This window comes from Nycticebus coucang, chromosome 18, assembly GCF_027406575.1.
Source record: "Nycticebus coucang isolate mNycCou1 chromosome 18, mNycCou1.pri, whole genome shotgun sequence".
NCBI lineage: Eukaryota > Metazoa > Chordata > Mammalia > Primates > Lorisidae > Nycticebus > Nycticebus coucang.
The window spans coordinates 42,001,884-42,019,148 of record NC_069797.1 but is presented as its reverse complement, the minus strand read 5'-3'; the positions used below and the strand labels follow the sequence as shown (position 1 = coordinate 42,019,148).

The 17,265-nt window shown below is 40.2% G+C and overlaps 1 protein-coding gene across 3 annotated transcripts in view; it reads left to right on the top strand.

The window, feature by feature from the left end:
- Positions 1-17,265, top strand: part of INTS2 (integrator complex subunit 2) — a 69,283-nt gene that overhangs the window by 14,669 nt on the left and 37,349 nt on the right. For all 3 annotated transcript variants that reach the window (XM_053570022.1, XM_053570023.1, XM_053570021.1), the window contains exons 8-14: positions 3,278-3,504; positions 5,560-5,685; positions 10,537-10,608; positions 10,700-10,814; positions 12,017-12,085; positions 14,797-14,931; positions 16,710-16,886. In XM_053570022.1, coding sequence (XP_053425997.1) covers positions 3,278-3,504; positions 5,560-5,685; positions 10,537-10,608; positions 10,700-10,814; positions 12,017-12,085; positions 14,797-14,931; positions 16,710-16,886 — 921 coding nt within the window. The remainder of the gene's footprint in view (positions 1-3,277; positions 3,505-5,559; positions 5,686-10,536; positions 10,609-10,699; positions 10,815-12,016; positions 12,086-14,796; positions 14,932-16,709; positions 16,887-17,265) is intronic.

Sequence of the window (17,265 nt, the reverse complement as noted above, 5' to 3'; positions counted from 1 at the left end):
ATGTGGCTGGCGCCTTAGCTGCTTGAGCCACAGGTGCTGAGCCTATCATTATTATCATTTTGAGATAGAGTCTCACTCTGTCACCCTGGATAGAGTTCCGTGGTGTCATAGCTCATAGCAACCTCAAACTCTTTAGGCTTGAGCAATCCTCTTGCCTCAGCCTCCTGATTGGCTGGGACTGTAAGTACCTGCCACGACATCCAGCTAGTTTTTCTAGTTTTGGCAGGGATAGTGTGTCTCTTTTTCTCTGGCTGGTCTTGAGCTCCTGAACTTAAGTAGTCCACTCACCTCAGCCTCCCAGAGTGCTAGGATTATAGGCATGAGCCACTGCACCGGCCATGTCTTAGTATTATTAGGAAAATATTTTTGTCTTATTAAGTCCCTGCAAGAGTCTTAGGAATCTCCAGTGTTCTACCTCTTATTCCTAAGAACTTCTGCATTAGGTCATCAAAATAAATTATTGTTGTAGTCCCTACTTTTTTTTTTTTGTAGTTTTTGGCTGGGGCTGTGTATGAACCTGCCACCTCTGGCATATGGGGCTGGCACCCTAGTCCTTTGAGCCACAGGCACCATCCTATAGTCCCTAATTTTAATATACATATCTATATATATTTCTTATTGTGGTAAAATATACATAACATAAAATTTGCCATTAAATCAGTAGTTCTCAACCTTCTTAATGCTGCGATGTATTTTCATTGCTGCAGAGGGGTTGCGACCCGCAAATCGAGAACTGCTGCATTAAATCTTTTTGTTTGTTTTGTGTTTTGAGACGGGGTATTACTCTGTTGCCTCAGCTAGAGTGCAGTGGTGTCATAGCTCACTGCAGTCTCACATTCCTGGGCTCAAGTGATTCTCCTGCCTCGCCGTTCCAAAGTGTTAGGATTATAGGTCTAAGCCTCCATACCCAGCCCACTTTTGCTTTCCAAAAGGAAGTTAACATTTATTGTGTGCTTTATGTATTTTAGGCACTGTGCTAAACACTTGGCATACCAATCTTGTTTCTTTCCTTCTTTTTATTTTGCAGTTTTTGGCCAGGGTCAGGTTTGAACCTGCCACTTCCGGTATATGGGGCCATTGCCCTACTCACTGAGCCATAGGGACCGCCCACCAATCTTGTTTCTAACTGTGCTTTGTATGCAATAAACTTTTCTTCTTTATTTTTTAAATTTATTTTTATTTTTTAATTTTTCGAGACAGAGTCTCACTTTGTTGCCCTCCCATAGAGTGTCCTGGGTTCATAGCTCACAGCAACCTCAGACTCCTGGGATCAAGCGATTGTCTTGCCTCAGCCTCCTGAGTAGTTGGGATTGTAGGCACCCAACACAATGCCCGGCTATTTTTAGAGTTGGGGTCTTGTTCTTGCTCAGGCTGGTGTCAAACTCGTGAGCTCAGGTGATCTGCCTGCCTTGGCCTCCCAGAGTGCTAGGATTACAAGTGTGAGCCACCACACCCAGCCTAAACTTCTCTTCTTTAAACTTACTGTTATTATTATTATTATTATTATTATTTTTGAGACAGAGATTCACTATGTCACCCTTGGTAGAGTGCCATGATGTCATAGCTCATAGCAACTTCCAACTCCTGGGCTTAAGAGATTCTCTTGCCTTAGCCTCCCAAGTAGCTGGGACTATTAGGTGCCCGCCACAATGCCTGGCTATTTTTTTGTTGCAGTTGTTTAACTGGCCTGGGCCATGTTTGAACCTGCCACCCTTGGTGTATGTGGCTCCTGCCATAACCACTGTGCTATGGGCACCGAGCCACTTACTGTTTAAAGCAAGTTTATCATATTTTACTTGGAAACGCTCTAAAGATAAGAATCAACAAACAAAACATTTGTCTAGCCCTTTATAGTTTAGAACTGCTTTTATATGTATGTATTAATTCATTTGCCTACTTAGACATTGAATGCTTGCTACACTTCATGCACAGTGTTAGGCCTTGTTGAGTGAAAAATGACTAACTGGAGAACTCTGGGGGTTATAGACTTTTTATTTATTTATTGCCATTGAGTCACAGCTCACAGCAAGCTCCAGCTCTTGAGCTTAGGCGATTCTCTTGCCTCAGCTTTCCGTGTAGCTGGGACTACAGGCGCCCACCACAAAGCCTGGCTATTTTTTTGTTGCAGTTTGACTGGGGCTGGGTTCGTCCACCACCCTTGGCATATGGGGCTGGCACCCTACTCACTGAGCCTCAGGTGCTGCCTGGTTATAGACTTTTAAACTCTTAATTACAAGAGTTCTATAAGGAAAATATTATTATTGTTGTTGTTACTGTTTTTGCGGTAGGGTCTTGCTATGTTGCCCAGGCTGGTCTCATATTTCAGGCTTCAAGCGTTCAAATTTTTTTTCTTTACTTTTTTTTTTTTTTTTGAAACAGAGTTTCAAGCTGTTGCTCTGGGTAGAGTGCAATAGTGTCACAGCTCATAGCAACTTCATACTCTTGGGCTTAAGAGATCCTCCGGCCTCAGCGTCCAAGTAGCTGGGACTATGGACATCTGCCACAATGCCTGGCTTGTTTTTCTTTTTTTTAGTAGATATGGGGTCTCTCTTTTGCTCAGGCTGGTCTCGAACTCCTGAGCTCAGGTGAGCCACCTGCTTTGGCTTCCCAGAGTGGTAGGATTATAGGCATGAGCCACTGCTCCTGGCTAGTGGTGGGATTTAAATCCACAATCTGTCTCTAAAATCCACACACTTTCTCTAGTAACACATATTACTCTTTTTTCTTTCTTCCTTTTTTTTTTTTTTTGAGACAGAGTTCCACTTTGTTGCCCTTGGTAGAGTGCCATGGTGCCACAGCTCAGGGCAACCTCAAACTCTTGGGCTCAAGCAATTCTCTTGGCTCAGCCTCCCAAGTAGCTGAGACCACAGGCACCCACCACATTGCCCGGCTATTTATTTTTATTTTTTTTGCAGTTGTCATTGTTGCCTAGCTGTCCCGTGCTGGGTTCAAACCTGCCACCCTCAGTGTATGTGGCTGGCGCCGTAACCACTGTGCTGTGGGCGCCGAGCCACACATACTATATTCTTTTAGGTTTTATATATTTAAAAGTGTGTACAATTCAAGTTTTTATTAATTCAGTCTTTTCTCTGCTGCTCATACAAATTAGGATGAGTATTCTTCAAACCAGTGGATTTTGAGTTTCCTTAATTGGTTAAAATGATATTCTATAGTCATGAAAACCTCAAAGAGGTCAATTTCAAGTGTTTAAATGGGGAGCCCTGTTTTTAATTTAGTGAATGTTCATGTTTTCTTTTGTGATCTATATTTCTTACAGAGAAAAAGAGAGACCAGCAGTTCCGTCCTTTGGCAGATGAGAAGGCAGCTTCTTCTGGAATTGATGGCCATTCTTCCCACAGTAAGAAGCACTCGAATTGTGGAAGAAGCTGATGCGGACATGGAACCCAATGTGTCTGTGTATTCGGGGCTGAAAGAAGAGCATGTTGTGAAAGCCAGTGCACTCTTACGTCTGTACTGTGCTTTGATGGGGATCGCTGGACTCAAGTATTCAATAGTTTGATATTTTACCTTTTATCATTTTACTTTCTTGTTTCTAATCCCAAGAAAGTGAGCCAAAGGCCTTTTATTCAGAAGATTCAGGTTTTCTATTGGGCTTAGGTAGTGGGCTGGCCTATAGAAAGAATAAAATCCTCAGGCTGAGCATTTGTAGCAGGGATGTCGTCATCTGTTTTTTCTGATTACAAACAGAATTATGTAAATACAGCAGAACCAGAGCAGTTTTTCAGTTTCTCATCACAGTATAAAGAAACCTATGATTTCCCTATAGCTTGATAAAAAGGATCCTTTACCTGGCCTATTCAACTATTTGATACCTTTCCTGTGTTTCCTTTTATGAACCGAGCTCATAAATTATCTAAAATTGATAATGATGTGCTTATTAAGTACAGTCTTTCTTGTTTAGTCAACTATACAACATCCTTTTGAATATTGTTCTACAGTCTTCATTTTGCATGTCTCTGATATGCACAAATATCATTTATTATAGTTTATTTAAAGGACACTGATCCTTCCATATGGCTCAAATTTCAGTTGCCATGATACATTAACCAAATAATTGTATGATGTACACATTTTGCTGTGAGCTCTTCAGGTGACATTTTACTGTGTAAATGACACATGCATGTCATGATCAGTGACCAAGGGTGTCACTTTTGCCTGTGACTGGTCATTGCACATCTGTTACTGTATTCATGTACATACAGTGAAGTAGGAAATTAAACAGCTGGAGTAACCCTTACCTGAAATGCTTGGATCCAGGAGTGCTTTGGACTTTGGAGTTTTTCAGATTTTGGAGTATTTGCAGTATATTTTCAGGTGGAGCATCTCTAATCCAGAAATCTGAAAGCTGTAATGGTCCAATGAGCATTTCTTTTGTGTGTCCTATTGGCACTCAGAGTTGTAGATTTTGGGGCATTTCAGAGATCAGGTTTTCAGTTTAGAGACACTCAACCTCTATTGCCTACTTTTCTCTCAGTGATAAACCCATGTAACATTTTACTGAAATGGGTAATTGAAAGAGACAATTGGCTCATAAAGCTGAAAGTATAACAAAAAAAAGTGATAAAGCCAAAAATGACATATGAACAAAAGATAAATTGAAGAAATAGGTGACTATCAGAATTTCGACACTGTTGCCATTTTAAAGACCCAAGATAGCCAGAGGAGCTGATGAACAGGAACTTGTTGATATAAATGAGAGAAGTGATGGTGACAAGAGGATGAAGATGTCCGAGAGGAGATGATGCTGGTAAAAATCCTCACATTAAAGGAACTTGCAGGTATTTCATGACGGAAAGTGCAAATGATAAAAACGTTGACAGCTGATTCCAACTTAGGCAGTTTGATACTTTACCGTGGCGTAGAAAGATGCTCCATGTGATACCTTACAGGAGGAAGATGGCAAAAGCTATTCAAGCTGCTCTGATAAAGTTTTTACAAAGGAGTAAAACACTTCAATTTTTAATGTTTTAAATGTTTTCAGGTAGAGTACTACCATGGATAACAATACTAGTTTTACTGTTTTTAAAAAATTTCCCTATGCGTTATAACCAACAGAATTTTTAATGTTTTGATAAAAAATTTTAAAAGTCACAGTATAATTATAATTTCATGATTGATTAAATAACTTCATGCTGCATGGCCATGTCTGTGGTCTCACCCCAGGAGACAAAGTAAGAATACAAACACAGGACAGAATACTGCCTGGGTTTGTGTCGGAGCTGAAACACGGTAGTTATACTCTCTCACCAGTTTTACTTTTGAGAAGATGGTAAAGATTTAGGTCTCTCTCATCTTTGCTCCTTCATGAGAGGGACCCATTTCCAACTCTCTCTGAAGTGCTTTAAACTTTCTCTTTGCTCTTCCTAAGTAGAATCTCTCTTTGTTACCCTAAACAAAAAAAAAGGGAAAAGATGTTAAAGATTTTATAAATAGTGAGATGCCATTATAAAGTTTGAAATTTGTATCTAAAAGGTGAAAATGTTACTTTTGCATCCCCCAACTAAAGAAAGCGAAGCCTGATAATTCATTCTCTTTCAGACCGACTGAAGAAGAAGCTGAACAGCTCCTGCAGTTGATGACGAGCCGCCCTCCCGCCACGCCGGCCGGTGTCCGCTTTGTCTCGCTCTCCTTCTGTATGCTGCTGGCCTTTTCTACTCTTGTCAGGTACCGAGCTCTACAAGGTGCTCTGTTTCCTTACGGTCTGCTTTCATTTATTTATCATAATGTGTGTATAGCATTGGGTTCAGAGCTCACTATAAAAATTGGCCCAGGTATGCGTAGTCGTGGTATTTTTTATTAGAAAGATGTCAGTGGTATCACTATATGCCGTTCTTCTTATGTATCAAAGTTTCCTGTGTACCTTGTTCAAGAGTCTCAATAGTTCTTCAAAATTTGTTAAGGCTGGTAGCAGTCCTTATTTCCTTCCTTATTTCTGCTTTGTTAGAGGCAGTATCATTCAGTTTTTTTTAGCTGATTTCTTTTAGGTGTTACTGTGGCATCTTTAAAAACATGTTTGTATTTGGTACATGTTTATTTTATTTATTTATTTTTTGTTTGTTTTTTGCAGTTTGGCCAGGGCTGGGTTTGAACCTGCCACCCTCGGTATATGGGGTCGGTGCCCTACTCACTGAGCCACAGGCGCCGCCCCCTGTATTTGGTACATCTTGAGTTCCTACTATGAAAGAGTAGAAATTGGCTCGGTGCCTGTGGCTCAAGCGGCTAAGTAGCCAGCCACATACACCTGAGCTGGCGGGTTCGAATCCAGCCCGGGCTGCCAAACAACAATGACGGCTGCAACCAAAAAATAGCCTGGTGTTGTGGCAGGTGCCTGTAGCCTCAGCTACTTGGGAGGCTGAGGCAGGAGAATCGCTTGAGCCCAAGAGTTGGAGGTTGCTGTGAGCTGTGAAGCCATGGCACTGTACCCAGGGCGACAGCTTGAGGCTCTGTCTCACAAAAAAAAAAAAAAGTAGAAATTGGCTCTTTCTTGTTCTCTCTGTCCTTTTTTTTTTTTTTTTGGCCAGGGCTGGGTTTGAACCCATCACCTCCGGCATATGGGACCGGCGCCCTACTCCTTGAGCCACAGGTGCCACCCTTCTCTCTGTCCTAAACACATCTACATATCCTTTCTATCTTCCCATTCCTGTAGTACAGTTACAATAATTTTGATTAGGTGAATATATAGTTGTTTATATTATTAGGTTTATGTAAATAGTACAGGAAGCTCAATCATATGGTAGATGATGATTACTTTTTTCTTCTTTTTGTGGTTTTTGGCCGGGGCTGGATTTGAACCCACCACCTCTGGCATATGGGACCGGCGCCCTACTCCTTGAGCCACAGGTGCCGCCCTTTCTTCTTTTTTTTTGAGATAGAGTGTCATTAGTCCCCCTCAGTAGAGTGCAGTGACATCACAGCTCACAGCAACTTCAAACTCTTGGGGTTAAGTAATTCTCTTGCCTCAACTTCCCAAGTAGCTGGGACTACAGGTGCCCACCATAATACCTGGCTATGTTTTTGTTGTAGTTGTTTAGCTGGCCCCCAGCTGGGTTTGAATCTGCTACCCTTGGTGTATGTGGCTGGCGCTGTAACCAGTATGGGCACTGAGCCTGATTTACTTAATTATCCTATTTCTGGTTGGGCGCAGTGGCTCATGCCTGTAATCCCAGCACTCTGGGAGGCTGAGGCAGGTGGAGTGCTAGAGCTCAGGAGTTCGAGACCAGCCTGAGCAAGAGTGAGATCCCTGTCTCTAAAAATAGCTGGGCATTGTGGCGGGCACCTATAGCCCTAGGTACTCAGGAGGCTGAAGCAATAGAATCGCTTGAGTCTAAGAGTTTGAGGTTGTTGTGAGCTATGATACAATGGCACTCTATAGAGGGCAACAAAGTGAGACTCTATCTCTTTTTTAGAGAGTTCCAGAGTCTCACTCTAAGAACTTCTGGGCTTAGGCAATCCTCTTGCCTCAGCTTTCCAAAGTGCTGGGATTATAGGTGTGAGCCACCATTCATAGCCTGTTATTTATTTATTTATTTATTTTTTGAGACAGAGTCTCACAATGTTGCCCTCAGTAGAGTGCTATGGCGTCATAACTCACAGCAACCTCAAACTCTTGGGCGTAAGTGATTCCTTTGCCTCAGCCTCCCAAGTAGCTGGGAGTACAGGTGCCTGCCACAAAGCTCGGCTATTTTTTGATTTTTTTTGTTGCAGTTGTCATTGTTGTTTTGCAGGCCTGGGCCGGGTTTGAACCCTCTAGCCTCCGTGTATGTGGCTGGTGCTGTAACCACTGTGCTACGGTTGCCGAGCCCAAACACAGCCTGTTACTTGTTTTTAATTTGCTTGGTGTTCTGTGTATCATTAATGCTACCTCAAACTCTGTGCCAGTGTAAATCTTCAGGACAGTCTGACCTGGGATGTTCTGAACTGCTCCAGTCTGGAATGGTTACTGATTATATCTGGTGGCACACAGCTCTCATCCTGGTTCTTCATTTTGGGGACTGACTTCAAGTGCCCTTTGTTTGCCTGTTTCCTGTATCTCGTGTCTTCTCTTTTTCCGTGTGCTCTCACTGTTTCTTAAGAATGAATAGGGGTGAGGTACATTCTTTTGGGAGGGGATATTTCTGAAAATGTCTTTATTCTGCTCTGACCTTTGATTGCTGGTTTGATGGCATATAGAATTCTAAGTTGCATATAATTTGCTTTGAGAATCTTGAAGGCATTGCTCCATTTTTCCTAACTTCCGGTGTTGTGGTTGACAAGTCTGACATTCTGATTCCTTGTCCTTTGTGTGGCCTATTCTTTGTGTGTGTGTGTGTTTGAGACAGAGTCTCACTATGTCACCCTTGGTAGAGTGCTGTGCTGTCATAGCTCACAGCAACCTCAAACTCTTGGGCTTAAGTGATTCTCTTGCCTCAGCCTCCCAAGTAGCTGGGACTACAGGTGCCTGCCACAACGCCTGGCTATTTTTTTTGTTGCAGTTGTCATTGTTGTTTTAGTTGACCCAGGCTGGATTCAAACCTCCAGCCTCAGGGTATGTGGCCAGTGCCCTACTCACTGAGCTATAGGCGCTGCCCTGGTAAGCCCTTTTATTTTAGAAACTTATTTGCTTCAGTTCTAAGAAATTTCCTTGAGTTAAGTTGTTGATAATGTCTTCCCTTGGTTGTTTTTTGTTTAAAACTTCCTTTTATTTGGAATTGGGCTGCTTGAAATGATCATGTTTTTCTCTTATCTTTTCTCCCTGGAACTGCCTGTTCCTAGGGAAGTTCTTATTGAAGATCACACTACCCATAATTAGTGGAGATGGTTGTCCCACTCAGATCTGGCAGGCTGTAAAGGCTGTAATCTTTCTACTATGTAACAGTGTTTTTCTATGAGTTGATTAAAAGTTTAGTTTAAATATGGTATAGTTAAAATGACACTTTAAATTTTCTTAGCTTGGAGCATTAGGAGAAACACACTTTTCAGTTGCTGTCTGTTTTACTTGTTTTCACTGCAATGAAGTGGAAAAGAAATCAATGAAAACTTTTTTATAAGGCAAAGACAGCTTATACATTTCAATCTAAAATCTAGGAATTCCCTTGTAAAAGTCATTGACATTGTTATATATATATATATTTTTTTTTTTGTAGAGACAGAGTTTTACTTTATTGCCCTCGGTAGAGTGCCGTGGCATCACACAGCTCACAGCAACCTCCAACTCCTGGGCTTAGGTGATTCTCCTGCCTCAGCCTCCCGAGCAGCTGGGACTACAGGTGCCCGCCACAATGCCCAGCTATTTCTTTGTTGCAGTTTGGCCGGGGCTGGGTTTGAACCCGCTACCCTCGGCATATGGGGCCAGTGCCCTGCTCACTGAGCCACAGGTGCCGCCCGACATTGTTATATTTTTTATAACCATTTTTGATATCTGGTGAGCCCATCTCTGTCTTTTTTCTTTTTCATGAATAATGATAATTTATTTCTCTATGATTTTTGAGTTCTACTAAAAAGGTTTCTATAAATTAGACTTATTTTTCAGGTAAAAGATGGACTAACTTGTTGTCTAGTACTCAGTTTGTGACTTTTTGGTGCTTAAATTTTAACAGTAGTTTTTTTTTTTTTCCTATATATAAAAAGTATCTGTTGTTATATAGTTCCTTGTAACATTTTAATCCCAAAGGGTGTTTGGTTTTAGAGCAAGTGTATTCTTTCTAACTTGCAGATGCAATAAGTAAGACCTTGAGAGGGTTTGATTATTCAAGTTCATGAATAAAGAAAAGTTCTTCATTCTTGAGTGGTAGAACTTATTTCATATCTCAATGACAGTTAGTGACCAAATTCAGCATGTCAGTACTTTGAGTTGACATTTCAAAATAGGGAAGGAAAGGTAATTCCTACCAAAAGTAATTTCATATTTTCTTATTCATAGGCTAGTATGTTTAGATCAGTGACATTCTAGGCCAGGTGTGGTAGCTCATGCCTGTAATCCTAGCACTCTGGGAGGCCAAGGCAGGTGAATTGCTTGAATTCAGGATTTCAAGACCAGCCTAAGCAAGTGTGGGACCCCATCTCTACTAAAAATAGAAAAAGTAGCCAGATGTTTTGACGGGCAACTGTAGTCCCAGCTACTCTGGAGTCTGAGGCAACAGGCTCACTTGAGCCCAAGAGTTTGAGGTTGCTGCCAACTGTGATACTGTGGCACTCTAGCCAGGGCAACAGAGTGAGACTTTGTTTCAAAACGCCTGTGGCTCAGTGAGCAGGGCGCTGGTCCCATATACCGAGGATGGCGGGTTCAAACCCGACCCCGGCCAAACTGCAACAAAAAAATAGCCGGGCATTGTGGCAGGCGCCTGTAGTCCCAGCTACTCGGGAGGCTGAAGCAGGAGAATCGCCTAGGCCCAGGAGTTGGAGGTTGCTGTGAGCTGTGTGAGGCCACAGCACTCTACCAAGGGCAATAAAGTGAAACTCTGTCTCTAAAAAAAAAAAAAAAAAAATCAAAAAAAAGTAAATAAATATATTAGTGACATTCTGATATGTTTTATATAGTACACCTGAACAGGAGCAGCTAATGGTGGTGTGGCTAAGTTGGATGATAAAAGAAGAAGCCTATTTTGAGAGGTAAGATGACTTAATTTGTTTTAGTTAGTTGAGAAAACTTCTCTCTTAATTCTCTCTTTGGAATTTCATATTTTCTTTTTCATTTCAACAGTACTTCAGGTGTCTCTGCTTCGTTTGGGGAGATGTTATTATTGGTGGCTATGTACTTTCACAGCAACCAACTTAGTGCTATCATTGACTTGGTTTGTTCCACTTTGGGAATGAAGGTAATTTTCTTTTAACTTCTTTCTAAAGGAAGGTGTTTCTAGGCTGGGCATTTTATTGTAGTATAAAGAAAATAGATTGTTTTTTATTTAAGTAATTTTAGTTCTATTATAGTTTGAAATTTTAACAAACTTCAAAATATATTAAAATGCATTAGAAAACATTTATTTACAAGGGTAATAGATATTCACTGCAGAGAGTTTGGAAAGCTCAGAAAATGGAAAAATATCTTATAATTCCATCATTCAGAGATACCTAGTATACTACTATTAACATTCTGGTGTCTGTTCTTTCTTTAGAATGATATGCATATTTTTAATTTTAAAAACCATGGTCATGTATAGGAACAGTTCCTCAGATCAATAAATATTCTAACACAATATTATTAGTATTTTTTTAAGACAGAGTCTCATTCTGTTGCCCAGGCTAAAGTCCCATCACATCGTCATATCTCATAGCAACCTCAAACTCTTGGGGGTCAAGTGATCCTTTTGTCTCAGCTTCTTGAGTAGCTGGGACTATAGGCAAGCACCACCATACCCAGATCATTTTTCTGTTTTTAGAAGAGACAGATTCTTGCTCTTGCTCAGGCTGGTCTAGAACTCCTGCAATCATGAGCCACCTTGCTCAGCCCCCCAGCTCCATTTATTAAATAATACATTTCCTTCCAGTAAATTAAAATGCCAATAGTAGTAATTAGTATTGGCCAGATGTGGTGGCTCACTTCTGTAATCCTAGCATTTTGGGAGGCCAGGGCAGGAAGATCACTTGAGGTTAGGAGTTCAAGACCAGGTTGAGCAAGGGTGCGACCCTGTCTCTACAAAACATAGAAAAATCACCTGATCTTGGTGGCATGAGCCTATAGTTCCAGGTATTTAGGAGGATGAGGCAGAATTGCTTGAGCCCAGAGGTCTGAGGTTGCTGTAAGCTATGATGATGTCACTGAACTCTGCTCTTGGTAACAGTGAGATCCTGTCTCAAAATAAAAATATTATTTACTGAGTACTTTTTATGTTGGTTCTGTGTTTAAGGAAAAAAAACACTTTAATGTTGGGTTTGGGAAGCCACTTCTGAAACACAGGATAGTACTTGAACATGTGAAATTAATATTATATAACATAGTGTTTTAGATAATTTACCAGAGTTGATTATGTTTCATATATTGTATTTTTACATGCTATTATACTTCTTTTGGTTGTTTTAGATTGTAATTAAACCAAGCTCTTTGAGTAGGATGAAGACCATCTTCACACAGGAAATTTTTACTGAGCAGGTACTTCTTTTTATTCTTAGGTATTTATTTAACTTTCTTTCACAACTTCTCTTTGGGAGAAAACTTGTGTACCTCACCTTAAGAGAATAATATGGTCTTTTTTTCATTCTTTTTCTATTTCTAATGATGACTTATTTCATCTTTGAAACTTCTATAAAAAAAATCCGTTTAAAATAATAGTTTTTCCGGCTTGGTGCCTGTGGCTCAAGCGGCTAAGGGGCCAGCCACATACACCTGAGCTGGCGGGTTCAAATCCAGCCCAGGGCCTGCCAAACAGTAATGACGGCTGTAACCAAAAAAAATAGCCGAGCGTTGTGGCAGGCGCCTGTAGTCCCAGCTACTTGAGAGGCTGAGGCAGGAGAATCGCTTGAGCCCAGGAGTTGGAGGTTTCTGTGAGCTAAGATGCCATGGCACTCTACCCAGGGTGATAGCTTGAGGCTCTGTCTCAAAAAAATAAAAAAAATAATAGTTTTTCCGTTTTTGGAGACAGACATTTATTTTGTCACCCTCAGTAGAGTGCCATGGCATCATAGCTCATAGCAACCTCAAACTCTTGGGCTCAAGTGAGTCCTTTGCCTCAGCCTCCTGTGTAGCTGAGACTACAGGTGGCCACCACAATGTCTGTTTTTTTTTTTTTCTTCTTTTTTTTAGAGATGGGGTCTCCCTCTTTTTTTTTTGTTTTTTGTTTTTTTTTTTGGTTGGGGCTGGGTTTGAACTCGCCACCTCCAGCATATGGGGCTGGCACCCTATTCCTTTGAGCCACAGGTGCCGCCCAGAGTCTCACTCTTGTTTAGGCTGGTCTCGAACTCCTGAGCTAAAGCAATCTACCTGCCTCAGCCTCCCAGAGAGCTAGGATTACAGGTGTGAGCCATTGCACTTGGCTTAAAATAAATTTTAAAAACTACTCCTTACATAAGAAAGCATGTTTTAAATTTATATACTTTTGGACACTTTGAGTAGATACTTAGAGCATAGTCTTAGATATCAGTGGGAGGGTATTCACAAGGGGTACTTACTGAATTTGCCAGGAGAAAAAAGACCTGTTTAATTAAACCTTTACACTGTTAGGTTCATTTCTAATTCGATTCTAAATTCCTTATTCTTATATTTACATATTCTTATTTGGCCTCAGCACTTTTGTTCATGGGTAAGCCTAAGTATATTGTATTTCTCACTGAGGAGTCCATTTTAAATTTTAATGTTAATATTCCGAGATCCACATGTGAATTTAAATCTTTTTTTTTTTTTGAGACGTGAATTTAAATCTTTTTTTTTTTTTTCACTGTGTTGCCCTTGGTAGAGTACTATGGCATCACAGCTCACAGCAACCTCCAACTCTTGGGCTTAAGCGATTCTCTTGCCTCTGCCTCCCAAGTAGCTGGGACTACAGGCACCTGCTACAACGCCCTGCTATCTTTTGTCGCAGTTGTTATTGTTGTTTGGATGGTCTGGGCTGGGTTTGAACCTGCCACCCTCGGTGTATGTGGCTGGTGCCATAACCACTGTGCTATGGGCACCAAGCTGTGAATTTAAATTTTTTTTTTTTTTTTAATTTTGCTTTCAATTCTCTTAGTTTGAAGTTTTTTTTTTTTTATTTTCTCTTTCTTTCCCTCCCTCCCTTCCTTCCTTTCTCTCTCTCTCTTTCTTTTCTTTCTTTCTTTCTCCCTTTCTTTTCTTTCTTCCCTTCCCTTCCCTTCCCTTTCCTTTCCCTTTCCCTTCCCTTTCTTGTCCTTTCCCTTCCCGTCCTTTCCCGTCCTTTCCCTTCCCGTCCTTTCCCGTCCTTTCCCTTCCCGTCCTTTCCCGTCCTTTCTCTTCCCGTCCTTTCCTGTCCTGTCCTTTCCTTTCCTGTCCTGTCCTGTCCTGTTTCACTTTGTGGCCTTCAGTAGAGTACTGTGGCGTCACGGCTCACAGCAACCTCCAACTCGGGCTTAAGTGTTTCTCTTGCCTCAGCCTCCCAAGTAGCTGGGACTACAGGTGCCTGCCAGAACGCCCAGCTTTTTGTTTGGTAGAGACTGGGTCTCTGGCTCATGCTGGTCTCAAACCTCTGAGCTCAGGGCAATCCACCTGCCTTGAACTCTGAGGGTGCTAGGATTACAAGTGTGAGCCACCACGCCTGGCCTGTGAATTTAAATCTTAAATTGACAAAATATATGTCTTTAAAAATGAAGTATTTGAGAAAATACTTATGAATCTATAATTGTTGTTTCTTTACTGGTAATTAATATCTTTAATCCCTATACCAAAGTTTCTCTCCACCTCCCAACACACAATACACATACAGTCCTAAATATCAGTCATGTTTAGGACATAGAAGCATCATTAATTTTTTTTCATCTTCAAATTAGCATCACTGGAAGATAACTTTAATGAGGGTTTTGAAAGAAAATTACAGATCTATATATGCCACCTTGCAAATAAAAATTCCTATTTATATTTGTGTGGTACTTTATAATTTACATAATGTTTTTCCAAAAATATTTTTTTTTCCTCACTCTCAACAACCCTCTGAGGCAGTTAAGGTGGCATTGTCCCATTTTGTAATGTGAAAATAGATTTCAGAAGATAAAGTGACTTCTTGGAAGGCATTGATCCCAGATTGTGTGATTCTAAATTTTCTAATTTTTCACCTTATCATACCACCATGTATATACATATATGTTTAAAAATATATTTGCTTCTATCATATGTATTAATACTGTTTTTTCCTTTAGGTTGTCACAGCTCATGCTGTTCGAGTCCCTGTCACCAGCAACCTGAGTGCCAACATTACTGGGTTTTTGCCTATTCATTGTATTTACCAGCTTCTCAGGAGTCGTTCCTTTACCAAGCACAAAGTGTCAATAAAAGTAGGACCTTACATTTATATTTTAAAGAACATTAATGCTTTTTTTCCAGTTCTGTTTTAGTTTGTAGGTATTTATTGTGGGTTTTGTGTATAAAATATGTGGTATGAAGCTAAATTTATTAGTCATTTATATAGTTATAGTAATTAGAAAGCGAATTTAGATTTTTAAAATGAGGTAACTGTTATTTACAAAATGCACGATGTTAGTAATGCTTTTAAATTCTCAAAAAAAGCACATGCTGCTTTATATATTTTAATTTAATTTTCATTTTATTTTATTTTAAGTTTATGTATTTTTCAAGATAGTCTCCCTCTGTCACCATGGGTAGAGTGCCATGGCCTCAGCCTGGCTCACAGCAACTTCAAACTCTTAGGCTCAAGTGATCATCTTAGCTCAGCCTTCCGAGTAACTGGGATTATGGGTGAGCACCACTGTGCCTGGCTAGTTTTTTCTATTTAAGTTGAGACAGTGTCTCACTCTTACTTAAGCTGGTCTGGAACTCCTGAGTTCAACCAATCTACCAGCCTCCACCTCTCACAGTGCTAGTATTGTAGGTGTGAGAGTAGGGCGCCGGCCCCATATGCCAGAGGTGATGGGTTCAAACCCAGCCCCAGCCAAAAAAAAAAAAAACCCAAACAACTTAGAAATTGCCATTTTCTGAATTTTGGTTTCTAGGATTTGTATATTTGTTTGTAAGGACACCTACTACCTAACTTACACATATTTTGATATGTTTTTTGATTTGTCACAGTTGGCTATATCATACACTTAAAAGGTCCTGTAAAGAAAAGGATAAAGCCCAGTAGGTAAAGAAACCAGTTTGAACCTTTTCTATAGAAGCTCCTTTATTTAAAAGAGCAGTGAATAATGTATGCATGATATACCACTTTTAATTGTTTCATGTTTTTTGTGATTTAGTGAAATTATTTTCCAGATAAATCATTATCTTCTGTTTCTTTATATGTTTAGCAAGTAAAATAGCTAAGAATTGCATTAAATGCATACCTGGCATTATCTTTGTTTTCTTTTTTCTTGAGACAGAGTCTTGCTCTGTCGCCCTCAGTAGAGTGCTGTGGCGTCATAGCTCATAGCAACCTCAAACTCTTGGGCTTACGTGATTCTCTTGCCTCAGCATCCCATGTAGCTGGGATTACAGTGCCTGGCTATTTTTGTTGTTGTTGTTGCAATTGTCATTGTTGTTTAGCTGGTCCGGGGCCAGGTCTGAACTGCCAGCCTCAGTGCATGTGGCTGATGCCGAAACCACTGTGCTATGGGTACTGAGCCATACCTGACATTTTCACATGTCCTCCATCCAAAGATAGTTAAGTGATAGTCTGCAATAAGTGCTTGCCAAAGACCCTTTGTTCATCTCTCTGAGGGCTTGCTGTAAAGGACTTAGCCCTCTCCCCAGATTCCTCTCTGCTTTAAAGTCTTCCATGACAACACTAATGGTGCTTTAAATGCAGATATGGTGGAGACTTAAAATGTTTTTCTCACTGCTTAAAAACTAATAGATTATACCAAGTGACAAGCATTTTATTATTTTGGGTTCATCTTAACCGCTTTATAGTATTCTTAGCATTAATGATTAAGTTATAAAGGTAGCTCATATTTTTAAATCAAAGACAGTTATAAAACAAGATAACAGATTTGGAACTGCCAAAAGTTAATAGTTTTATTGATTCATAAGTCACTTAAAACACTATATGCTTTTATAATTTTGCTTCCTTTTTCTTTTTTTCCATAACTGATTCAGTGCCTGTAACCTTTTATTTTAGGACTGGATTTATAGACAGCTGTGTGAAACCTCTACTCCACTCCATCCTCAATTACTTCCTCTGATTGATGTGTACATAAATTCTATACTCACTCCTGCATCTAAGTCTAATCCAGAGGCCACAAATCAGCCAGTCACAGAACAAGAGATACTCAATATTTTTCAAGGAGTCATTGGGGTAAAATGAATTTATATCTATGAATTTATTTTCTTTTAGTTTACCTTCTAACTTATTTCATGTATTTTTCCTATCAGAGAACTTCTAGGTGGCTCTGAATTTAAAATGAGATTACATTTTCTTAAATTACTTGTGTAAAAATTTAAACAATAGTATTAATTCCAAGTAGTTTGTCAAATAAGTACTTGTAGAAGAATTTTTTTTCTTTTGAAACAGAGTCTGGCTCTGTTGCCCAGGCTAGAGTGCAGTGGCATCATCATACTTCACTGTGACCTCAAACTCCTCGGCTCAAGCAATCCTCTTGTCTCAGCCTCCTAAGTAGCTGGGACTATAGGCATAAGCTACCACATCCTGCTAATGTTTCTATTTTTTGTAGAGA